Source organism: Anopheles marshallii, chromosome 3, assembly GCF_943734725.1.
Source record: "Anopheles marshallii chromosome 3, idAnoMarsDA_429_01, whole genome shotgun sequence".
NCBI classification, from domain to species: Eukaryota; Metazoa; Arthropoda; class Insecta; order Diptera; family Culicidae; genus Anopheles; species Anopheles marshallii.
The window spans coordinates 64,427,954-64,454,430 of NC_071327.1; the positions used below are offsets into that span (position 1 = coordinate 64,427,954).

At 47.0% G+C, this 26,477-nt stretch overlaps 1 protein-coding gene across 1 annotated transcript in view; it reads left to right on the plus strand.

Moving 5' to 3' along the window:
* LOC128716411 (high affinity cAMP-specific and IBMX-insensitive 3',5'-cyclic phosphodiesterase 8) overlaps window positions 1-26,477 on the plus strand; it is an 86,414-nt gene that overhangs the window by 42,856 nt on the left and 17,081 nt on the right. Inside the window, exon 4 of the mRNA XM_053811331.1 lies at window positions 1,554-1,589. Coding sequence (XP_053667306.1) covers window positions 1,554-1,589 — 36 coding nt within the window. The remainder of the gene's footprint in view (window positions 1-1,553; window positions 1,590-26,477) is intronic.

Sequence of the window (26,477 nt, forward strand, 5' to 3'; positions counted from 1 at the left end):
TAATTCCTCTCACTTTCTTCGGCCGATTATTCCCAATCGGGCTTGCACTTTTTACATCGGGCAGGCAGAGTTTTTTTTCCCAAGGTTCATAATGGATTGTTTTGTCCCGCTTGCCGCCCGTTGCCGTGCTCCGTTGAAGTTAGGTTAGTTATTGCTGCTGGTTACACTCCGCGGAACGTCTGCTGCCTCTGCGTTCGCTCATTACCGTTTCTCTAATTAGCGTTTATTCAAACGCACTTTCATTGAACCCGCATCGTTTCGTTTTTTTTTGTTTTAAACCTAACCTCCGTTTGTCTCTAGTTTCTAATGTTTTGTTGCTGCTTCTGCACTGTCTTATACATCATTTACACGTTCAGTCATAGTTAACCGCGGTGGAGATGCGTCCCCCCCAACCCTCCCAAAACGATGCCCCTCGTGGCAACGACATCAGGGGTAGAAAGATCCATCTTGATCGTTTCTTCCACGAGCGCTAATGCTACCTGTCCTGCTACCTTAATGCCCCATCCCGGGGGTGTAGGAACCGTACCCCCATTACACAACCCCACTAAAACCGATGTGTTGCACCATCTGGAGCATGTATACAATCGCCACGAACTACACCTCTATCGATCACAGATTAAACGTATTTTTATGTGTACGCAAACCTACTCATTAAGAACCTCGATAAAGCCATCCCCATCGCACTCGATCGTGCATAAAGTGACACTTAAAAACAAAACCCATGTCCAATGTCTCTATTGCCTTGCCGGTTACGCTCGATCCGCAAAAAGCCTCGTGATAAAAGCGATTTCCGATTTCGCGGACAAACATCCCGGGCGAGAACGGTACCGTGACAAATGGTCACCCTGGCCGTCGCGCTGATTTATATTGACCTAGCTTTATTTATTTTGTTGTAAGCGCTTGCCTTATCGGTCGCAGTCGCACCCTCTTTTTTTGTTGCTGTCGTTGTCCGCCTGTCTAGGCACGGCCCATTTCCGTGTTCGTTTCGTACAGTGACGCCTATTTGCGTACGAGATACCGAACGCTGTGGCATTTCTTCATTCCGACGTTTGTTCGATTCAGTTTCCAACTCATTAGTCTGTTAGGAACGGCCTTTGGTACGGGGTTTAGTTCATTTTTTTAGTCTTCCCTTCTTGCCTTACTTCCAGTCATGCGACAGTCTGGGTTCTGTGCATGCTGCTGTAGCTACACGTCCTCCCGGCTGGAACTGGGCCGCCCCGTGCCCGGACCACCGTAGGGCAGTTTCTTCCGGACGTACTTTCGCTGCTGGAGAAGGTGTTTCACCTTTGCTCCAGTGCCGGCGGTGATACTGCTACTGCTGAATCGATGCTTTGGCTTCTGTTCCAGTAGATCGTTCACTGGGAAATGGGGACGAAAAAGTAAAACATAAGACTCCGAGTGTATTAAAAGCGTAAAAAGACTTTAAGTTAAACTACAGCACCAATAATTCTTCACTCGCCATACACCTCATTTAAGTGTGTGCTCATCGAACTTCTGCCAAACATGACGCATCTAATCGAATTTTCCAACCTTTTCCTTTTATCTCGTTGCAGGTAAGTTTCACCAATACTCATCGGCAAGATTGTGCTGTAAGTCATTGCATACATTTTCTAAACTGAATGTGTTAGAGTTCCTGTTCCTAGTAGCCTCAACATGTGCCACCACCATTCGATTGGTTAGTAGTTTGTAGTAATAGTTTGCCCGGTTTTTCCCCTCGAACGCTTTCCCAGTTGAAGTTCACTTACCGGATTCGGGCGATACATCCACCGTCGAGGAGCCGGTCTGGTAGATGCCTCCACCCTTGTAGTAAAGTGGCGTTGGCCGCACGCTAAACCGTGGCGTCAGTACCCGCCCATTGCGTTCCTCCAGAACCTGCGGCGGATGATGATGGTGATGCTCCTGATGATGGTTGTGATGACGGTTGTGGGATGGATGTTGATGATGGTTGTTCAGCAGTGCCGCCGTCCAGGGTTGCGGTGTGACGACATAGATCTTTTCCTTGGTGATAGGAGATATGGCAATCTTCACATGTTGCCACCCGGACCGGCTGCTTTTGCCTGGTTTGTCGTGCAGTGCGGGCAGCATCGTCGATGTCAGGAACTCCCAGGGAATAGCTTTGGTGACGCGGTGCAGCGACAGTGTGCTGGCCTTGCGCGCAAAGTCATCCGAGCCGAACTCCTGCTCGGTCCAGGTGTCAATCTTGCGCTGCAGCTCGTTCGGATCGATGTCCCAATCGATGGTGCGCTCATAAATCGGACCGACCGTGTTATCACGGTCCTCTTCCGGTGCCGGTGGTTGCTCCGTGGTCGTAGTGGTCGTGGTGGTCTGCGGCGTTGTGGACGATGTCGTCAGTAATGTTGTGCGGCGTTGTTGCTGGTACGTTGTAGATGCGGGCGATAGCGGTGGTCTCACCGTGCGACTCGTCTCCGAGACGAGCAAATCGTTACCGAACAGCTTGGGACCTTTCGGGATGATTTTGGTCGTGCGTAGCAGCTGCGAGATGGTCGTGCGAGACTTTTGCGCGTAGGTCGTCGGTGAGATCTTCACCCGGGTCACGTTGACGTAGTGTGGCGTGACCGGTTTGGCGTACTTGGACAGTGCAACCGGAGGAGCCGGAGTTCGTGAACCAGCGCCAGCGGTGCCAGTGGAGCCGACAGCACCACTGTCGGGCAGCGGTGTTGTGTGACGTTCCATTCCACCGCGTACGCTGGTCAAACTGCTCAAGCTTACCACCGGTGGCAGCGGTGTCATCTTCGGTATCCGCACGGTAAATGGCTTTGACTCCTTGGAGATCTCCACCGGGCGGACCTTCTTCACCTTGGCCGGCTTAGGGGGCGTCTTTGTAGGAGGCTTCATGAACGGTTGTGTCGTTTCCTTCTGGAGAATCTCTTTCAGATGTGTGGTGGATTGGAAGTACTTGACCGAATCGTTCTCAATGAAGCGGGTCTTGGATTTCGTCGACTGCTGGATGGCGTTACCGGACGGTGCAGTTGGTCCAGAGTGTCGCGAATGCTTCGATGTTACGATGCTCGACTCTTCCGGCGCATTGTAGTCCAAATCCTCCAAATTCTCCTGAACGGGCAGTGGCTTAAACGGTTCCGGTTTCTTGTACGTGTTGTAGGGAATAATGATCTGAATTTGTTTGGGTTTCTTTGTGGACATCAAATTTTGGTAACCGCCGAATGTTGCCGTCAGTGAGGATGGTAGTGGATTAACCGTCGACGCCGGTGTCTCATCGCTCGTCGACGCTGTCTCCACTGCCGTTTGACTGGGAGGTTCTGAGGTGGGTCGCTTCTGGAACTCCATCGGCAGGCTGGATCCTATGTGGAATGGTTCCGAGTAGATGTCGGTCGGTGGAGTCGAGTCCGCCTCCAACGTGGTAACGGTCGTTGGTGGACGGGCCGTAGTTTGAATGACTCGTTGAGCGGCCGCTTCCGTTGTTTCTTCCTCATCACTCAACTGATTGTTCACCGTATCGACCGGAGGATTAGTTTGCAAATTGGCCGAGTAAATAATCTGCACACCGTTGCCAAGATCGGACGGGGCGGGCGTTGGAAAGGTGCTGTAGCGTTCCGGCCTTGGCGCAGGTGTGGTGGAAGTCGTGGTCGTTGAGCCGTAGTAGCGTGTTTGGGGCACAACGCTCGACACTTCGATCGTCGTTCGGATGATCGGGGAACTGTGATCGTCTTCTTCGGAATCGTACTCGGCATCATCGCCGTTGCTGCCTTCCCGGTGTGGAACACTTGCTCCACTGTTTCCATTGCTGCTGGTGGCCACGTTGCGCTTTTCCGACGCCTCGGGCTTTGAGTCCTCCCCGTTCGAGTATGCGACCGTGGTGTAGATGGACGAAGAGGCAGAAGATGCGAATTGTTCTACGTCAAAGATGGAATCGTTCTTGCCGGCCGGTTCGTGCGGATAGCGGATGTAGCTGTTGGACATCGATTTCGACGACGTTGGGTAACCGTGGCCAAGCTCTAGGATGGGCTCTACCGGTCGGTAGGGCCGATAGAACTTGTACGGATCGTTGTGGAAGGATCCGGCCGTGTAGAGCGGCGGTATCGGTGTAGCGCTCAGGTTCGGCAGCGGAATCGGGGCCAGGGGTTTACCTTCGTTCTGAATCGGTAGCAGCTTGGCCGGTGGAGCGTATTCCTTGTTCGTGAAATAAGAGGCCGACACCTGGCGCAGTGTGATAGGTTGCAGCGTGGATGACGGTCCGGCCGTCACCAACAGGTCGGGTGTTTTTGTGATGAAATGAGCACCGACCGCCGGTGCTGGCACCGGTGGGCTGGTGGTGGTTGTTCTCAATTGTTGGAGTTGCTGCTGAAGTTGTTGCTGTTGAAGTTGTAGCTGCTGTAGTTGCAGGGTTTGTAGTTGATTATGTTGCTGCTGCAGTTGCAGTTGAATGAGCTGCTGGGAGTGAGGAGCCGCGGTGATGATGGCGGGTTCTAGTGCTCCCGCTGAACCGGAAGCACCACCCGAATACGGGCTTACCGACTGAACTTGCCCTTTGGGAGCGACCTGTATCTTGATCGGTGGTGGTCGATTCGACGGCACATTTGGCGGTGGCGATTTTGGTGGTCCAGCAGCAACGCCTCCCGTTCCACCGACAGCGGTTGGATATTCGGGCGGTGCTGCTATCGGTACCCAGGGCACGTTATTGCACGGATGATAATTAACGTCCCCAATATTATGCGCCACAGGTGCCCGGCCAGTTGTTGGCTCCGGATCACGAAATACGTTCACTTGCGGGACGATCTGTTGCTGCAGCGTAGAGGGTACAAACGTGTTCTGAGGCACTCCTGGTGCTACCGCCGCATGATAGCTGGAACCACTCTCCTGTATAGGGGCACTGGGCTGGAAGCCCACACTGGCGTCTTGCTGGTATGGGGTTAGCTGCGTCGCTCTGCTTCCATTGCGAAATTGGAACGGATAAGGAAACGGTTGCTGAATCGGTTGTTGTAGCTGTGGTTGATACTGTTGCTGGAACTGCTGCTGCTGCTGCTGTTGTTGTTGTTGAAACTGGAGCTGTTGCTGGGTCTGCACAGATGGAGTCGGCTGTGCGGCGTACTGCGATGGAGGAAGCTTCCGCTGTGGTGGAAGTTGTGGAACTTGCGGTTGCTGCTGTTGCTGCTGCAGTGCCGGCCGCCGTTCGTCACTATCATCTCCCAGGAAGGAAAACCAATTGGAGATACGCTGGAAGAAGGTGGGGGCTGGGGTGGTGGCAGGAGCCACTGGTCGAAAGCGGGATGGTGCACCCGCCGGTGGATAAGGTCTCGTTTGCTGTTGTTGTTGGTTGGCTGCACTGTAGAGCGCATTTCCGGCGTTAACGCCTCCACCGGCACCACTAAAATCGTTCCCACCGGGCTGTTGCTGGGGTTGATAGTTTGGCTCACCGTACGCTACTGGCGCGAGTAAACTGACAGCGGTTAGCGCTATAAAGCAAAGTGTCGACAGTTGCTGCAAGTAAAAGGAAGACGAGATATGTATAATTATTCACGCTGGCTGATCGCGATTCGCGCGATGTGTCGTCTTATGATTGCTAAACGTTCGGCAGCAAAGCGACAGCGTATATTCGCACTCATGCGATAAATTTCCGTAATAAAACGTATCAAGCGAAATCAATCAACTCACGTTTTCTCGTGCGGGAATAGAATAACAATAGCAACCATTCAGGCGCGATAATCACGATGCTGGTGGTCACACCCTTAGGGTGTATTATAAAGCTAATTACACACCCGAAGCGGACCCACGGGAAAGACGAAACACAGCTCGGCTTGAGAGCGCGAGTGCCGATGGCAAAGGAAGCGAAGGTAGCGCAAACAAAAAATAAAGCTCCATCTAATTGGCTCATCATCAACCCCTGCGGAGGTTAACTTCTGAAGACGCACGGGCAATAGAAATACTTTCTATTTCAATTATCGAAATTATCCACACGGGGCCAAACCGGCGGGATGGGATCTGCCGGGTTTCGATTGAAGGGCGTAAAGGAGAGACAATTCGCGAAGTCAACCGTTTGTATGATGGAAAACATTAAAAATGAATTAGTTTCGAAAAAGAAACATCATCAACGTCGCTTTTTTTTCTTTAATCTCATTAAACGCAAACAAGCGATTGTGATGGCGCGATTTTTCCTATCAGTATTAAGTTGAGAAGGAAAAAATATGCTAAATCCTAATAGCAATACTTTTGATAATGGGATGGCGGTGAAATGGTTGCTCAATGTAGCTCAGTTCGTCGGAAAATTCCAACCGCCCCCCTGTTTCGAAGTGAAATTCCACCACATAGTCAACCTTCCCGCGCGCACCGTTCGCCATTACAAAAGCGTTCGCTTCGCCGGACCTCACGATGATGAAAGATGATGCGAAGACGCATGCATCCATTCCCAAATTACGCACCGTGCGAGTTTTACCCTGTTGGATGAGGCAACTTCCGGTCGGCGATCGCAATTGCTTCGGTAGCTCACACCATTTCCCTCCCCAAGCGTTTGCTAACAAGCGCCCGTGATCGCGGAACAAGTTGCATCTGTTTGGCGCATGGCAAGAAATAGAGAGAAAGAGCTATCGGCACAAAATGTTCGCCTCCAGCAGGAGGAAGGGTGGAAAAACAAAGGCACAATAAGGCTTCCATCGAATTACCAAAAGCAATAACCGCACGAGCAAAAAAAAGAAAAGAAGCGCGCTGTTTTGGAAAACAACCTCCAGTTGCGTAAAGGTTCGTTGTAAGATGCGTCCCCTAAAGTTCCCGCGCGTAATAACTTTCGCTTACACTAAACCCGTGGTAGGGTGGTCATTTTTTTTTTTGCTTTTTAAATCCACTGCTTGACCATTGTTTTTCCCGTCCCGTCTTCCCGGGTGCGCATCAAACAATCCCGCCGCTCACCACCGGGTGCATTGTAAAAATCGAAAGGCACGCTTGTTTTTCGCGCACGCTGCCGATGGGGAATGCGTTTCGGGAACTGTTGTTGTGAGTGTTACCCCTCCCCCCTCTCGGTTTGCTTTCTCCCTAAGCCCGGTGCGGATGAGCAGAAGATCACGACATTGACCACTAAAAACCGGTACCGGCAGGGTGGTGGTGGTAGGAGGCATGGGATGGAAGGAAAATATTGCGCGATAGTACAGCATCCCCCGGCTGGCTGGCTCAACTCTTGCTGTACACCGTATCATATCAGCGCCATTCATCGTTGATACCTTTCGGAGGGGGCGTTTGGGAAGGAAATTAAAGGGCAGAAGAAGGTGGACACGCTGTCTGCGATTAAAAGTGACGGCGGATGGGAATGAAATTTTCGGCCAAGCTCGGCCAAGCCAAGCCAAAAGGTCGATGAATAGACTCGCCTGCTTTTTTTTTACTGGCTGACAGCGCTTTCGGCATTATCTTGGGGACATCAAAGATGGTTGAGAATGATGGTGTTTGGATGTGAAGCTGAAGGGAATTTTCCTCATGAAATGCGTGGAATTGTTTTGTTAGGATCTTTTCCCTTTTCTATGCTGTATCGGATCATTGCAAATCCAGTCCGAAATAGGGACAAGACATCGGTAGCGTTATTAGAAGCTTGTAAAACGTAAGCATAATTCACAATTTCAGCCAATCTTCAGTAAGGACCAACATACATTTTTTTTCCATCACACGATGCTGCTTTTAATTAGCTTAATGAAAATGGCACACTTTTGCTCTTCGGATCGTGACAAACAAAAAAAAAAGTTAATTATGTTTGAACAGGTTTGCGAACACTTCAAAGAGGAAGGAAAAAAAACACATTTCGCAGTTCGCACATCTTCAACTGTGAAAACGGGACTGTTGTGTCCCCAAAACAACACACGACGACAAAGAAAAAAAAAATTAATCAAAACAGAAATCAAGACACACGATCGGGGGAGACCAAAAAAAAAGATAAATGCAGATAAATAAAATAAATTCCTTGCCAAATGGGACTCCATCGGTCTCGAACGTTGGGCGAAAAGGCAAAAAAAGACTCGAAAAAGAATTACTCCTCCCGGAACCCACCACCGACCCGACCCGGGCACACACACACACACGCCCAGGACACTGGAGTGAAAGTGCCGGTTTATGAAAAATTATTTTCATTTCTCGTTTTGTTTTGTTTTTTTTTTCGGGGCACTGACTTTGTGATGGTGTGCGTGTCCTCCTTTATGGCACTTTGGCTAAATTAATTCAAACTATGTGAAGTCCTTCGAGTTTTTTTTTGCGGGGGGAGACACTCCGTACCGTCTCCTTGCCCTCTTGGTCTGGGTGAACTTTCCGGACATCGGAAGGAATTTGGCCATGTCGTGCTTCCTTATGGGCTTTTGTGTATTTTTGTTTTGTTTTGCACAAATCCGGGAAACCGGAAAAGTTTATCATCATACACTCGACTACCGTCCATTTGTTCCAAATTCCACAGATCTCGTATACGGTTTCAGGCCGGTATTTACGCTGGTGCTTTACGGTAGTCAAGATCGCACCATGTAGCAAAAAAAACAGTATCAAAAACATGCTTCCTCTGCATAAACACACACACACCACCGTCTTTTGCGGTTCGACAACGCGCGTCCCGTTCAGGAATCGATCGCAAATGAATAAAACATAAGTGACACACAGCGAGCGATGACGACTGGCAACCACCGCCATCGCTCTTGCACACGGCTCCACGTCGCAGATTTCACTTTCTGCGGGAAACCCTAGCAAAACACCCGCCCCGTGAGACGGTGGCCATTATCACGCAACCTCGGGTTGTGGGGTCTCGGATGCTGGACTTTGATGGCAAAAATTGGAATTTCAAATCCTTCGTTCGTTTCCGGCATACTTTGAATCGCGCCTTTGAAAAGCGATTTTTGCAATACCGCGAGCAACGCCCGTTTTTTTTTGTTTTTGTTGTGCCTACCCGGCACCGAGGGGTCGATGTGTTGTTTTTATCTCCGGCTGACGGTCGGTTGATGAGATTTTCGATGGAGATGCCATTTGCCCACACGAAACCGGGGTGGTAGGATTATGGTATTTTTCGGTCGTCTAAACCCATTGCCCGAAAGCCGTTGCGTTGTGACTTGAAAGGCTGTCGGGGATTGGCGATTATGGCGGCGTGATAAAAGTAATGGTTTTTTGCCAAAGCTTCGTGTAAACGAGCGGAGGTCACTGTAGTAAATTTAAGATATTAATTGAAAGATCACTGCAGCTTTATGTATCGTCACCGAATGTTGGTGTTGTATGTGGGTCTGTTTTCTTCATTGGCCCAAGTCCCTCTATTTATCGTCCGTTTGAGACTGGATTTGAGAATTCTGTCCTTGTTTAGTGTCCTTACTTGAATTCTTGTTTCAAAAATCAACTGAAAAAATCCTTAAGACGATGCTCAATATCGCATTTATGCGAAGATAGCCCTTCGACGATTGATCGTTCAAAGTATTTTTGTGGAAAAAATACTTAAGAACATATTTGAATGCTCAGAATTCTTGATCAAATTCAATATTAATGTTACAACAAAGATGTTATAACACTTTAATTAAACCCTGAAATCGTTTTGGGAGGCAAAAATAAACAACTTTAATGAATATGGGTCCTTATCTTCCAACCATGGTCCCTGTTGTCCATGTCTTCCACCTTCAATTTGTAGTTTGACTGTAGTACCTTTGTCGTCACAAAAAACCCATCTTGTTGCTCCATATAACAGCCCACAATAAACAAATATGCCCAAGTCGTTAATTTCGTACACTACCGACTGTATAATGACGAACAGTCGTCCAAAAGGTTATCAGTAATTCATATACTTAGCATTACTTCGATGTATACTTAAAAGGCATTAGCGAATTTCCACTTCAAAACCTTTAAACTTTTCATCTAGATTTATGCGCACATCCTGATTATAGTTTATTAGATGTCTCACAATCAATCAAACTCACCCTGTTCAGCCTGTTCGCGCCGTGAAAGCTACAGTATCGTTGGTAATGTCACTTCGCTCCTTGGCGCACATTTCCACCCAAACATTGTTTCACATCGATACTATCATTTTTGCATAAATCTTATGCTTTGACACGCAGCGCAGCCATTTACTGCGGGCCATTTGTCTCCGCTCTCGTCTGTCTCTTGCTGTTCCGGCACGCGGTGCGAAAACCGTGGCCCTCTTTCTCCGGACGGTGCGCTAGTTAGTAATTGATTAACTGATTAGCGCAGACCCGCATTTATCACTCCATCAACACCTCGGCTACCCGGTTCCGAGGGGATGGAGGAGTGGGTGGGTGGCAGAAGCATAGCAACCGGGTGGTGTGCATTAAACGCAAGAAACCGTCCAGTGTCCACGGTTCGGACGGAACTGCTACGGCCAGTCCTCACCACGGCCGGCCGACTTTATGACGGACTCGAACGCATATAATCGTTTGACACCCAGCACCATTTATCATCGCGTGTTTGCACGCTCGTGATTGCAACGGCTGTTGGTCCGTGAGGTTTGGTGGGTGGCTACTACGCCCTTTTCTGTCCCTTCTACTCCCTTTCCTTCCACATCTTGGTTTTCTCCCTTAGCAAGCAAAAAAATAAAAAGAGGGAACGGTTTTCGCGACATCCGCGATTCGCTCGACTTTTTGGGGTTGGGCCGGGACTGTTTCTAACGATTTTCTCCTCATTTAACGTGCCGGACGATCTTGTAGCTGGGTTGCCGTTTTACTTTTAGTATTTTGTTGCTATTTCTCTGTCCCACACCAGCGTCGGCTTTCGCCCGCTGGCTGCCATCGTTTTCGGGAAGCCTTTTTTCGCACGCTTGATGAGGGTGATGATCGAGAAAAATGGCTCCATTCTTGTGCTGGCTGCTGTCGGACGCTCTGTTCCAAAATGTCGCGACGCTATTTTACTGCAGGTTGATTAATGGAGGAACTTTTGCACAAAGATTAGCTAATTTTCTCACTGGCGGGTTGTGGGGTGAAATCACTTTTTTCTTTTCTTTTCGAGCACCGCGAGAAAAGCTGTGCAATTTTCCACTGATCATAACATTTAAACAATCGAATTGCAGTTAATTTTTCGGAGAGGAGTTTAATGCCTTTTTTTCGTTAATTTATGTAATTTAATCCAGTGGCATTAAAAAAACGGCTTGGAAGATAGTTGTTTGTATCAGAAGTATGCTTGGAGAAACGCATTCCATCCAATAAATTGTCCATTCAATAATGATGCTTTCGGGTTACATTAATTAGCAAAAATAATGAGCTAGCTTTTGATATAGTTTTCATTTATTCGTACCTTTTCTAACAGTGAAACCATTACAAGAAACGTTCATAAAAGACGATCGTCAAAAAGTCAATTATCTCAACCTTTCGCCATAACGTCATAAGTCCACCTTCATCCGCATGAAGGTGTTCCGAACGTTACCTTCCCAGACCTGTTGGTTTTACCCTTTTTCTTAGCGCCCTTTCCATGATCCTGCCCATCGCCAACCGAAGAAAAGCCATACACAGTTGTGTCATCGTCGATAACACCTTTCGACCCCAGCGTTGGCGCGTCCCGGCCCGGGCACTTGGGCCAATAAATGCAAATGATTTGTTTGCGTAATGAATGCAATCGTCGCTGGCGTGGCGAGTACCCGGGGCAGGAAAATTGTTTGTCCAAGCTAAACGCTTTGCACGACCCTGGTAACTGGGCCAAAAGAAGTGCTGCCTTCTAAGGACGGTGGGGTGTGGCGCCGGTCAGCGGGAAGACCCCGTAATGCAAGCAAAGCAGGAAGAAACGATGACGCGCGCGCGCGCGCGAAACTTGCCTGTTGGGGGAGGGGGGGGAGGGGGGAGGGGAGTTCAGTTTGGGGACCACCCTCACGGTTCCAAGCGGAGGTTCGCAGTCGATTACTTCCAGGGGTTGTAAGCATCTTACCAACAGCGACAGCGAATAAGTAAGGGCACAATTTATGCAAAAACAGAGACCACCCTCTCGGTGAAATGGTGGGTGGCGGGCGGGCGTGCAGTGTGTTCCGTACGCTTGTTGATTTATGCAATCGATCGATCGATCGTGATCGCGCATAAGGGAATGATGCGAATAATGACAAAAGGCAGTGCAAAAAGGAAAAGTGCACCGTGTATTAGCATAGTTCGGAACGGGTGGACGATTCCCTGGTGCTTTATGTACCTTTCAAAACAACTTCAACCCTATTAATGGCTGGCGGTCCGCGATAAAACCATTTTCTTTTAATGAACCTTCGACCATCGCAACGGGAACGGACTAAGTTAGAGGCAAACACACCGTAACCAGCATTGTTCTGTTTGCTTGGAAAGTTGCACAACAGAACAAAGAAAGCACTGGCACAATGAAGATGCACTGCGGCGTGCATTTTCCCATCGACACCACTAGGAAGTGCACATCCAACCCGGTGATTGTACACTCCGCTCATCTGGAAAATTCACCACCAGTGCCACCGAAATGCGCATGTAAACCTGATGCGATAATACCATTAGCTCGAACCGATCCGCAAGCGATCGGATCATCACGCGTCATCTTGGAATCGGCGGGTCGGGGTTTGATGAATGATTGGCCTCCCCCCGCCCACTCGGCAAATGGGGTTGAATTGCGTACGGATTGCGCGTGCAGCTCGATACCCGCATTTGCACTGGCCCAGGTTCGGGGTTCGAGGTTCGGTACCGGGAGTGTGAAATAATTGGCCCGAATGGTGTGTGCCATTCGTGGTTGGGCTGCGGTTTTAATTGATTTCTCGTTCGGCACTGAGCAAATCGGTATTATTGTTGTTTGCCAAGGGGTAAGATTAGCGCAATGTGCCCCAGGGGGGGAGGGGTGTGATGTAAGTTCTTTCGCGTACGGCTTTTCTTTCCCCTTCCCCAGCCCAGGTCACCCGGGTCGGTATTACGAGGTCGGGATACCGTTTGCTTTGAAGGATGGCACGGGTGGCGCGGATGAGTCACAGCGGCAAAATATCACCGTAAGGGATTACGTGAATGTGCACCCGCTTTTGTTTGCACTCTGAATCTGCACCAGATTTGCCTCGTGGGTGGGCATCAATCAAGCCGCCATCCTTTTATTTTTTATTCATCTTAAGTGGAATGTGATGTTTATGAATTTCATAATTCAACCCCAATACCCACATTTTTGGGGCCGCTGATTTTAGGGAGACGCGGAAAGGTCACGTACAATTATAGATGGTGGTGAAATTATGCACTCGAAGTGCATCGGTAATGTGTGCGAGCGACCACATCCCGTGCCGTTTGAGTGTGGGATTGGCAAAATTTTAGGGCTAGCGAGGGGTGAGTTATTAGTTTCGCTGCGCTGCGAATATGCAAACAATGTTGTAACGATGATTTATAACATTTTTCATGCGCTAGTTGTTGCACAATTATTGGCACAAGCGTTACCGGGTAAATGGTAGTATGTGGAACGATAGTGAAGACAAAATTCGTACAACTAATTCATGGAATTTTCCAACAGCATTCGGGGGTAATCATTTTCCGGTCGAATTTCGTAATTTAATTTACGTTATCCCCGTCTATCAATCTCAGCATTACTAATTGTCGGTGTCACGTTGAAATTATCAAGTTTGGTTAGGCTAAACATCAAACATCCTCCCTCCATTGAACGCTCACCACCACCTCGCCCGCCGTTGTTGCGTTTCCGGAAAAGCGCGAGTAAATAAGTGGGGCTGGTAAAAATCAAACACAGCATTGCGTCGACCGGAAACCGATATTTCATTATGTTTTTCCGCCGCAACATAAAACCACAACAAACAAATTCGGCTTGGAAACGGTTGCCCGACCAGGTGCGCGTAAGTGGTGGGACGAAATGTCTAAAGGAAACTCGCAACTCGGTCATTCTTCCCCCCCCCCCCCCCCCCCCCCCCGGGGGGTGGTTGTAAATGGTCGAACCGATTTCCCGATGATAAACATTCACACACACACAGCCACACAAGAATGTGCAAGATTTTGTCTCTTTTTTTTTCAGCAGGAAGCAGAGGAAGTCGGACCGAAGAAGGTCGGTACGTCAATACGCAAAAGGGCAAACATTTGCCGTCAAACATTTTAATTCCGAGCCGAGTTGTCAACGTTGACATTGGGCCTTTTTGGAGTGTGTGTATGTGTGTGCGTGTAGGTACGCGATGTTGATTTGTTTGAACTGTTTTGAAATACCTTCTCTTATGCTTATGCTCGCCTTCTCTTTAACCCGCACGTGTCACGTTTCCCCCCCGCAGGGAGTATAACTGTGCATCTTGAGGACGCACTGTTTTGGTGCTACGAAACCGGCTCACTAGCATACATGGTGTGCATGTCGGTGTGCAAACCTGCCAAAGGGAAAGGAATTTCTCCGGTGCACTTCAGTTGCAGCCCGAGCTTGGACACGTGTTTTCTTTGTGGTTCATTTTTCATCCCGACTGGGATGTCCGTTTATTTTGGGTGAGTGCTCTTGATAGCGAAGATGGATGAATGGAATGTTTTTCTTGAGCTTCTATGTCCGTCGACGTGAGCACTTGAATGTCGGAAGGCTTGAAGGGTATATTTTTACGGAAATGTTGTAATAAAAGTACAATAAGTTCTGTGTTATTTATCTCTTGCAACAGAATATTGTCAGTAGAAGTGTCTTTCCATGTCTAATCTTCAAATCCCAATTTCTGGAATAGAAATCCCTAACATTTCCCATAACACACAGCTTCACAGTTGCTGTCCCGAGGACAAACAGAAGACTGTTTTAAATCATCCTTGCGCCATATTCACTTACCATTGCCATGGTGCGGCAAGATCAGTATCCGGTTCAGCGTCACTTTAATCCAAGGATAATATCCTGCCGGGCCGGGCCTGTTTGCTCCGGTACGCTTCCACAATCCCTATCCTCACTGTCAAACAGCACATCAAAGCCACGGCCAGTTACATCGGGGTTACAGGGCTTCCCGCTGCAGAACCACTGAGCTGATTACGACTTCAAGAACTGCTGCTGTTTGCCTTTATTCCTTTGACCTTTCCCTTATTTCGCGCACCACACTTTTATGACCGACACACGGGGCTTAGCTTTTCACGCTAAGGAACCTTACACCATTATCACTAACAGCGGATGGATCGTGTCACAGCGTCGGTTTAGTTTGCTTGAACGCGTATTAAAACTGCACTGCCTTGCACCTCACCTTTTGCGCACGGGAGAAGGATTTACCAGTACTACTTGCATTTCATTAAAAAAAAACCCGACATAATTAAAAAACCTCCGAAATGCACACCACTTGCCACTGCTTGAATCTCCACTCACTGTTTGCACCAAAAAAAAAAAACCAACACCAACTTTATTGACGATTCTGTCGAGCATAAGCTTTCACTGTTTTGGCCACCGTTTGGTACAATCACCAAGCATTGCACATTGCCAGCAGCCGTCAGCATCCCTTTTCTTGCTGTTGTTGCGTGAGTTGGTATAAGTTTTCACTTTGTTTTGCTTTATTTTGTACTACGTTTTATTGGAGTTTCAAGGCTCGTAAAACGTCACGACACTCACTGCGCCTTTCCATGTCCACGGAAAGGATGCTTTCTTTCTGCATTGCGCGCGGAATGAAACGAAAGTCTGCTGCAATGAAAATTATTTAGCATTTAGAGAAATTCAATCACATCGTTTGTTTAAGATAAAGCTTTAACACATCAACAAATAATAAATTTAAATCCCAATTTTAATTTATGAAATTAAAATAATTCACTGAACTTTAATAAGATCAAATTAACTCAAAAATCAACACAAATATTTTCTTCACAATTTTCTACCACAAACAACTGGAGCACTTCTGGATGTCAGCTTTCGATTATTAGCGTATTAAATGTACAAGCACTGTTGCGAATTAGCGGTTACAATTGACAAAACATCAATCAAAACCCGTAACCATCAGCACGCAAGGCGTTCGTAAAACCAATATTAACTTCCTGCTAATGGAGATCAATTTTCCACCTGATCTACGTCCAACGAGCAGCGGGCAGCGAAGCGACAAATACCGATTATTGTATCGCTCCAAAACACCGCACCAGTCGCTTTGCGCACCGTGTCTTTACCGTTCGGCACCTTCTAACGTATTAAACCGTCTGCAGACGGTGATCGCGCGGTACCGGAGAAGATCCACAACCAGCCACGGTGAGCGATGGTGGTGATGAGCCAAACGACAGCGATTGAACGCACAGATGAGAAGGGTGAGAGAACGGCGATGGACGCGAGGGAGAAGAAAGCATCGTGGAATGCTTAATGCGGACGCGCAATGATAAACAGAGCAGCCGCGGGTTCACTTTTCCGTTTCTTTTGTTCTGCATTTACGCGTGAGATCGGTGAGCACGCGGTACGCCGCTTCTCACTCATCTCACCTGCGGATGCTGCCCTTAGCGTAACTCACAACGACTCTTCTCATGACTTTAGTGTGAGTTGATTTTTTATCTCATCCGTGTGATGAGTGAACTGTTTTATGGTTGTGTTTTTGTTTTGTTTCACTAGTAATTTGTATTCTCCTTCTCTCGCCAGTTTCACGCCGGTCTTCCTATTTCTTTTATCTCAAACACTTTTTCTTTCACCAAACATTACATGTCAACAAACGCTGCAAGAAAGCGCCACCGTCGGTGCGTCGAAACAGTGTTGCTTCTTTTCAAATTAAAAAAATAAATTCTCACAACCCAAGCAACCTCTAACGTTTTTTTTTTCCCATCACATCACGAGTTAGCTAACGAACGCAATGAAATGCGGTGGAAACGCACCAACACTAACCATAGCCGGTAGTTCCCATTGCGGCAAACCCGCACACTTTTCCTTCGGGACAGAGCGATCAACGTGATCCCGGAGAAGGTACTGCGCTTATGTGTGGTTTTTGTTGTTGTCTTGCTTTGTTTTACTGTTCGAACAGTTTTCTCCTCACCTTTGACATCGCGCTGAGGAGCATCGTCTTTGCTTGGTACGATCTTGACAGACGGTGAATTACTGCCGTTCGTTCCTCGTCGCGCCAAGCGATCGGGCAGAAGACGATAATGATGATCGTGATGGGTTTGTGCTCGAGTTACACATCATCAGATCGTCTTACTAATTGCTCTCCACGGGGATTTTTTTTAACTATCACACACACTCACACAAAACAAAGCCACCAATTCTAACACCTTCACCGTGGTTTGTTCGACCAACGGGCACACATGAAACCCACCGCGTTCACTTTCGACCGTTCGCCAAATACTGAAGCAAATACCTGCCAAAGCCACACACGACACGAATTCGCGCGATCGCGGCTGGATGCTGCGGTTCATACTCTGCTCTCCACCGCTCCAACGTGTTCAAAATAATGTTGCTCACGCTCCTTCAATCCCACCCTGCCCGCCAGGGGTTGCTTTCTCTCCCGACCCAACTGCAAGCTGCGAATCTGTTCCTTTTTGAGTGGATTCCCAACGAAGCAAAAAAAAAAAACAAACTTACTGAGCTACTCTTTCTCCCGGCAGATTCGCGGGTTTTTAGCGTCACGTTTAGCTCATTCGTTCCCTGCCTGGTGCTCTGTCCTTTTCTCTTTGATGTTTCGTTTTCTTTCCACGCTTGCCGGTGATCGGCCCCGTTTGACCGCAAACGAAAACGAAAGCTCCCAGCACCATCAGCAGGGGGGCTTGATGGTGCAATTTCCCCTTCGAGGTGGAGCGTAGCCGTTTTTTTTTTTCTTTGGTTCGCATCTCACACTCACCCTTTTTCGCCGAAGGGTTGCTCACAATGAGCGGAGATCATGTTTTTGTGTCTCTCGAGAAATGATCTGGCTGTCATCTAAAAGCACCCCCCCGAAATCCAAAAGGCGCGTGCTGTTGACGGGCAGTGATCCGCAAATTTAAAACGGCACCGACAAAAAACAGCTCCGGAATTTAGAGCGACTAATGGAGGGGTCCAGAAATAATAATCACCCGTATGTAACGCTCCTAGGAGTGTGCCCCGTTTTCCTGTGCGAGCGATGATCACTTTCTTCTGCTGGTTTTTGTACAGCAGGATTTATTCAACAGGGAGAAAAGGAGAGCAGAAGAACAAAAGAAAGATGAAACAATTGACATACTCAGGGATTCAAAATGGAAGATTTTTTGTTGTTTTGTTGTAGGGAAGTTATGGCGGTCTGGCGAACGAATAGGAATGGAAGGAAAAAGGGCAGAATCAGCTGATAGAATATAGAGCTATGACTAATATCTTAGATTTAAAGGAATCTGAAGAATTCTCGTTGTAAATTTCATTATTTGATATCAATAAATTTTGGACACATTCTTACGTCCTTTAAAAATGTCATAACTCATCATAGAGCGCATTAAACTCGATTACTAGCTTTCCAATTTCTTTTAATGCTTCGTTTTAAATGTGGGAATTGCGTCATGTTGGACAACAATTTTCCGAATTTTCAATAATTATTCCCCTCTCTTCCACGGTAATTTCCTATCTCGTCTCGTCCCGTTCGTGCGTTCGTTTGATCCATCGAGCCTCGATCGTTTGCTCACGTACACGCGATTCGCTCGTGAGCATGGTCTCCGGCGTCCGGTTTGCGCTGCAAAACTTTCCTCCACAGCTCAGCAAAAAGTGAAATGGAAAGAGACGAAACGAGCATTGCGGCGTTTAACATTTATGCTTTGTGTTTTTTCGGCAATCGGCATGCTGGTAAATAGCGTCTACAAGAAAGGGAAGCTGTTTACTTTCGTGTACACCGCTCGGAACCGGTCGCGTACGCCGCTGTCACGCTGTCCAAACGAACCAGTCCACCAACATGTGCGTCTCCCATCGGCCTAAAGCTCGCCGGTGAGAAGATCTGTCACCGGGGTGGGTTGGCCTCAGCTTCCCGAGCAAACCGATTATAAATTCGTACGCCAAATCGTTGGCCATTACGTTTCTAGGGCACGGAAAAGCTTTAGGATTTGTCAACGAAAACAAGAGTTTGCGGCATGGACTTTGTGGCTTTCTCGAATCTTGATCTTGCTTCTTATTTGCCCACACATCGCCATCCATCACCAATATCGGTGACAGGTTTTTTTTTTGTGGAGTGGAGAATTTACAAGCGAAGGAAGACGATCGGAACCAAGGTAGGCGAACGGTAAAGATCGCACATATGCACGGTACACCATCCGACCGGATATATTAGCATAATCAAACAAGATTGTCCGGTGTGTTCCAATGTAGCGACTGTATGTTATGAATATTGATACCAAATTAGTTGCCGCTCTTAATCGCTTTCTCATCGCACCTCGGCAACGGCTTCTCACCGGATGATCTCACTAGCTCGTAAGTCATCCGACGGTTCACTTTCCATATCGTCGGAAGCATTTCGAGATGGAGTCCATTTCCCTGGACAGTTTCGTAGATTGCGAGACGAGATCTCACAGTATTATTGAGTTGTCACTGACCTCAATTACATGTTCCAAACTGGCCGGAAAGGAAATTAAACACTAGTGGTGGCTAGCATAACCCCCTGCGGATGAAAGGGTATTTAGATTCTGATGAAGTTTACACGCAGTTTGTCTCCCAAAAGTTTCTTCTATACCTTTAGCATTCCCCTGTCAAACAACTCAAACAGTCACAACAACAAAAACACTCAACAGCTCCCAAATCACCGATAAAGCCGAAAGGTTTCTGGTGCACCTTTGGGGCTTATCAACCGAAGGATTCGTAATTTAATTTCCTACCATTTTGCAAGTAAATGGTTCGCTTCTTCGGCTGTGACCATCACTAAAACTTATGTCTTATTGATCCTTTCCTTTCAGTTATTCGGAGTGGACTAAAATAAAGCTTTACAGGCAAGCTCTGGAAAGGAGCTCCGTTTGCCATGTTTTAGTCCCTCGGGGACGAGTTTACGCATCGCTTTCCTTCCAACTTGGCAAACTCTACCTTTGATACTTCGAACCCAACGAAAAGGTTTCAATTAGCCTTGGGATATTGGTGTCAATTCACCTTCATCGAATCTAGATACTGTTTAGAAGCTTGTCTTATATCGAAGAGAAGTACAAGTTCCCGAAGTACTTTTGACACAATGTTGACTTCTGATGATGTGTAAAAAAAGCTAAAAAGCTATGATATGATATATGGCGTATTGTGTTCTCATTCAGGCTGTAAGCTTCAATTTAATCCATTTAAAGAGTAATATGATTCTAAAAGAAACGATAATAGTGTTCCCCAGAATAAGGCTTTTGGTGAATAGACATCATTCGTTTCACCGAGTTCCAATGATTTCAATCTAGATATTGCTGTTTTGAGTTTCAGTTTTCCGCTGTTCTACCGGAAATACTAAGGAAAACGATAAACGCCCAAGTTTACAATTACGAAGTAAAAGCTTATGTAATCCGTTCAAAGTTCCAAGCAAATTAATTTTGATTAGAAAATGGTTGCTAAAAGCTTTTTCTTGCGAACCCTAAATAGGGAGTATCTGATTTATGCATCTACCGTTGGATGAAAAGCGAGTCAAATCAATTCTCGTTAGCCAGTGTGTTGTTCTTGTTCGGCAATTCTACGCAAATAGATTGAAGCGCTTTTAGCATTATGATCGATTACATACGAACCAACCAAGCTTGGCCTAAGGCAATGTAGAACAAACATCCAACCCAGGTTTCGGAAATTATCCTCTAATTAATGGATGGTTTTGTGCGTTTATCTTCAGCTATTTTGGAATGTAACATCCCATACGATGTTCAAATCGAAAAATAATTATTCCTCATCATACGCTGGAGAAGGTAGATTCATAATTACACATCCAACCCTAGCAGATACTTAGCATCCTTTTTCAATCAAGAAAGTTCTAGACGAAATAAAAACCATTCACTGGAAATCGGTTTAAAAAAGTTATTTCAAGTCAGGTGAACCCTTGTCCATTTTTTTCTTGATTTTAAACCATATTTGATCCCACCGAACGCTTCACGCAATGCTCGTTGTGCATTGTGTGGCCTTTGCCCGCTCATCCAGTTTATGTTATTCTCGGGCCCAAATAATCGGTACGACAATTAAAAACCATCAACTTAATGACGCAGTTTGTGTAGATTCCGAAGTTCTAACTGTATTGAATATAATTTTCTAGGAAAGGGAGTCTAATCGAAGGCGTACAGGTGACTGATTTTGATCACGAAACCGAATGCGGTTGCCCGACATTCCGTATTCTCACCCAAGTGCCCCGTTGCCGTTCGGTCATATCGAATTCGTTAATTCGTTTCACATGTTTCCGAGTAATAATCATAACGATCAGTCGCCATCTCCCGGGCCAGGCTTCGCACCCGGCTGTTCGAGTGTACTTGTGACTTTCCTCACCGGGTTCCGATATTTTCTCGGGTCCCCGATACACAAAAGCCTGCCCAATCGCCGCCCGGTACCAGCAGGTTCCATCAATCTTTCCACCGAACGCTATCCTCTCTTTGCGACGTCCGATGTGTGGCGATGATTGCCGTCCGTAATGGAATTGAAGCGCTGGATTCGTTTGAAAAAAGATCGTCTGTGGGTGCGAGATACGTCGCACAGCAATGCCCGTACGAGAGCCGGCTTAGAAAAGTCATTAAGAAACCATTCTTGTTCACTACCGCTGGGACAACACGCCTAAGGGGCATGACTCCTTCACGGGCACTTCCTGGCGACTCGATTCGTTCTGATTTCGATTTGATTTATTCTTCACACGGACACGGACTTATAAACACACACACACACACACACACACACACACACACACACACAGGGACGTAACTGGTAGAACAGGTAGAAGAACTGGGTCGAATACCGTCGGATACGGGTCTCTCAAGGGAGTGACGTTGAGTCCGAGGCAGTTGCTGGACTGCGACCGGTTGTTGATTCTCCTTTTCTTGCGTCTCCCGAACCTTCGTAAGGCTTTTAAAGATCCCCGAAATGTACTCACTTATCGGACTTCTTCGAGCATTACAAAAAAAAAAAAACACACGGAATAGGAAGCACATTCCAGGTATGCCGACGGTATTACATTAGCGCAAGGATTTGACCTCATCATCGCATCCAAAACCATACAAAATTTTGATTGATGCCAGCCGGCTACTCCCGACATCGACGTACCTTCGGCAAGGATGCGCCGGGACGAAAGGAAAAGGAATGAACTCACATTATTAACGCGGTGTGTTCACATTTTAAAAGGCTGCGTCACGGTTGAATGCTGACTTCAATTACGATGCTAACGTTGTGTGGTGAGCGCCAGAATGGAACCAGAGCAGGTTGATTCTTTTCGTCTAGCATTTGGAACAATTCCTGTGGTTTCCTTAATTTACCCTCCCTTTCTTGATGAATCGTGTTGAAAAGAATTACGCAATTTAACGAAAAAATCTAAAGCATTCTATCATTTCTTCACTTCGGTCACCGTCACAAAAGTTGCTTCGTGTGCTAGAGGTGCAAGATTACTGTTTCTCTATGAGCAGAAAATGCTTTCTGGACCATTCGAAGCGTGAGCGTCCATCCACGCTAATGGGCATTGGGAAATGGGCACGAAGGTTTAATTATAACTTTTAATAAGTTTATTTTTCCAGCGGAATTTCGATTCATTTTCTGCCCATCTTTTTCCACTCGGCGCCACCGGATTGAACTGCGAATATTGATTGCTGAGATTGCACGCAAGCAACTGATGGCATGGCATGGCGTTGATACTTTGATTCGTGGAATAAAGAAACGTCCTGGTCAAGTTCTGAGTAATTAAAGTCAAGGTATATCATAGTGCTTTCGACTGAAAGAGCAATAGGATTACAGCTTACAGTGGGCATTTCTTTGTGGCTAACGATGCTGTGCTTATCTCGTGCCGTTGATTGCCACATCTCGACAGCATCGGTCACAACAGAAAAACTTTCAAAAGTGACACACGTACACAGATCTTAAATTTAAATGCGCTCGCCCTCTAACGCATACCGCTTCGTTCCGTTGAGCTGTTTAACCGGGATCACGATCGTTAGCAATGTCACATGGAGCGACACGGCTAATGTTCGTGATATGCATCCATATCTGCTGCACTGTGGAAGTAACTTGAACTTCACTTTAGTTTTTGCTCGACCCGCCGCAACCATCGATCGGTACACTAATGAAGCTGCTTAACCACTAGCACAACCAGCAAATGATGCGAAAGAAAACGAGACGCGCTGCATAGCAGGGTTTGTTGATGGCGCTCAACAACAGGAGGAGAAAAAAAGACACAACGCACTCTCCACAGGCCAGTCCATTGGCTCATGTTGCAATGTGGTGTTCCACTGCTAACGGAAGTGGTTTACAGCAAGATCAGGGAACCGGTTAACCCACCCACCAACACCGCTGCTCGATCGCAATGTATGTGCGATTCCTTCCGCTATCGATTAGTTTATGCCCGATTTGACACCTTCAGTGCGCGCGTGTGGATAAAAGGTGGTTGCTTAGTTGATGCTAATGTGGAGCTGATTTTCAACTGCAAGCCCACTAATGCGGGCAACTGTGTGTTGATGGTAAATGGAAGCTGGTGGATCGCTTTGGAATCACTTTTATCCGCAGATTAATAACCCTTTGCACGTACTATAACATACAACAAATCTTGCAATCGTAGAAAATAAATTCACTTTGCACCCCCTTTTTGGTGCAGCGAGTGTAAATCGCAACATGGGCCCGGGGGATTTGCATCGCTAATGAGCAAACCACGCACCGGAAGGTAGCGGAATGGCACTGTCAGCTCCAACCAAGCTGCAGAAAAGCAGAAAGGAAAATGAAATTTTCCTCAAGCAGCTCAACGAGATCAGATCACAACAGCGAATGTGATTGCATTGCCCGTTCGCCGATATCGACTTCGTTTCGTTTAGATCCGTTTGCCGCGCACAAAACATGGAACGAACGAACGAGTTTTGGCACACCTCACGGCAGGAAGGCAGCAGCCGATGCAACTGGTGCGTTCGGAACTGGTGCACCCGAATCCGTGACACTACATCAGCCACCCTTCCAAATGGAAACATTATCAGCGGAGCTGACTGGTGCAGCATACATCGAGATCTCCCTTCGAACGATGCAATAGATGCTGTGATGCAGTTCATTGACTGAGTAGAAGAACCAGCAGTGCTAACAAAAAAAAAGCAGAGTAAAGCGAAAACATCATCACACAAACACGATACATACCCCCCCCCCCCCCCCCCCCCCCAGGCACTGCGTGTGATCGCATTATCTCGTGTTATATGTGCGCTCGCTTTGATAATATTTGCCCTCGCCCACTTTGGGTGTGTATGATGCTTGGTGTTTGCTTTCGTTTTCACCCGGCGCCCGGCGCCCGGCCATTCTTCGACGGTTCGCTTCCCGCGCCCTTTCACTGTGCGCCAACGTGCTGAAAATGATGAGATCTCCGTTGACGTAGTTATGCTGCCCCATGCCCCCCTGATCCCGCCATCCCATCCCATCACGACCGGTGTCAAAGCTTTATGGCCGGGAAAGCGCTTCACGCGGCAATGTGATTTAGATGTGAGAATTTTCTAACGATCCGTACAATTTTTCACCCACAATGCAGTGCCGCCGCTGCTCGCCTTTCAAACGCCTAAACCTCTGCACCCGGTACAGGAGGACAGTTTTCCTATGGCACTCGCGGATGGGTTCGGTTTTTTTTTTTTGCTACCCACTCCCTCATCACGGCGTTATGTGATGCGCTGCTCGGCGCAAAAGCGATGGTTTCGCTGAGTGGAAGGTTTATACTTACCAGACATTTTTCATCATTATTTTAACGATATTGTTGCATTCGCCGGTTGGCGTCGGTTTCACACCGACACCAACTGTTTGCTGATCCTACCGCGCTAGCAGGGCTTTAATTTGCGATCATCGTCGAGTTTCACTTAGTCTAATTGTCGTGTTCATTATTTGCTTTGGAAGCTAATTTTTCCCTCTCTAATTGGTGGGTTTTTTCAGCAGTTTGCATATCGTTTTTTTATCCGTTCGATTCAATTTGCATACTTTTTACCTTTGGGGTGTTCTTCATATTTCGTTAACTTTTGTGATACGAAAGCTTGCTTTACAGTTGGGGTAAGTAAAAACTATATGTCCATGCTTGGCTCCTCGAAAATCCCCCAAGTTATTATGCAATTAAAAATACAAACTCCAATTAGGAGTGTCGTATAAAATTGAACGATCCTCTTGACCCGTGACGAACCCGGGAGGAACATCCCTTTGCGCGCTTCCCATTTGGATTCTCGCACAACCGTCCCGCGTGGAGTTTACGAGCAAAACTAAGCTCCACTCCAAAACGACGCTAAAGGTCGTTGGTGCTCGTTTGGGATAAATCAAACAATCCTTCCTTCGCCTACAATCACCCGTTTGCCCGATGTCACATTTGAGATAACGCGATACGGGAATGAAACCGTACGAAGCAGAACATTCCAATTTCCAATCGTCGAAGAAGCATGAAACAGGGCTTTATTGGAGTTCGCGTCGAAACGGTTCCAACGGTTTTATTCCGAAGCCATTCAATTTCGATCCGGCGGACCTTGGGGAACATTGGCTGCAGCTTAATTCACCTATAAGTCATAAAAATGTGGGGGCAGCTTGGACGGGCCACTGCATCGCATCCCTCGACCGAAAGAATTAAGATAGCGAGAACGTATTTTACGGTGTTTCCCTGCACCTCGAGCGGGGTGGACACCGGCACGGGAAAGGAACAGAAGCATTCGGTGGATTAAATGTGAGCCGTTGCCCCGTTTAGCATTCGGGAGTGCAACGAACGGTGGCCAATAAAAAAAAAAACAGAACCGATCCCGCAGTGTGGAATGTTTCGTTCGTTCAATTCCGGATTCTTGTAAGTAGTTGCCCCTTACACCGTTTGGAAGATGTTCGATCACGGGTTTTTGGCGGGATCTTCCCACCCGAACAGGTTCACGGCACGGGTACTTTTCCTTTTATTGTGTGCAGGTAGCGAAAGTGGTCTGAGACTGATCGGAAATTAATGGCGAGAAATTAGGGAACATTTCCGTCGTGCTTAATGGCTTAATTTGGTGGACCATGGTATCTGTTTTGAGTTAAAATAATCGAAGATCATTTATTTCCTACCATCATGGTAATTAACTTGTTGCTTTATCTAGCGCAGCTAGTTTATTTACTGTAGCGCAATACGTTACGATTTAAGTTTATCAAAATCATTGCTTTAATTCTTAATAAGTAACAACAATATTAATATTAAAAATGATTTATAAACGAATAAGATGTTAAGCGTACTTTAAATTATACTATAATGAGATCCATTTTAATATAAACAATATTAAAAAAAAGTGTAATTGACATTATTGTAACAAAACTTTCCTTTTCATAGCTTCAATTTTCGCTTCTTTCCCTGAAATAGACGATGAATTTTCAATCCCAATTTGTACGCCATTGTACACCAAAATGGACACATTGCTACCACGCATACTCCAACGGCCACCTAGACCTCCAAATGCCACCTCAACCTTCAAGTGGAACCGTTTATGACTTATGACTTATTACTTTACCCCTTCCCCCACCCCTCCTCCCGCCTTGCACGTGCCTACCCAAAACCTGGCCAGCACTTTCGCTCCCATCGGATTCGTTCCATTCGGGAAATACGAGAATGGCACTGTGAT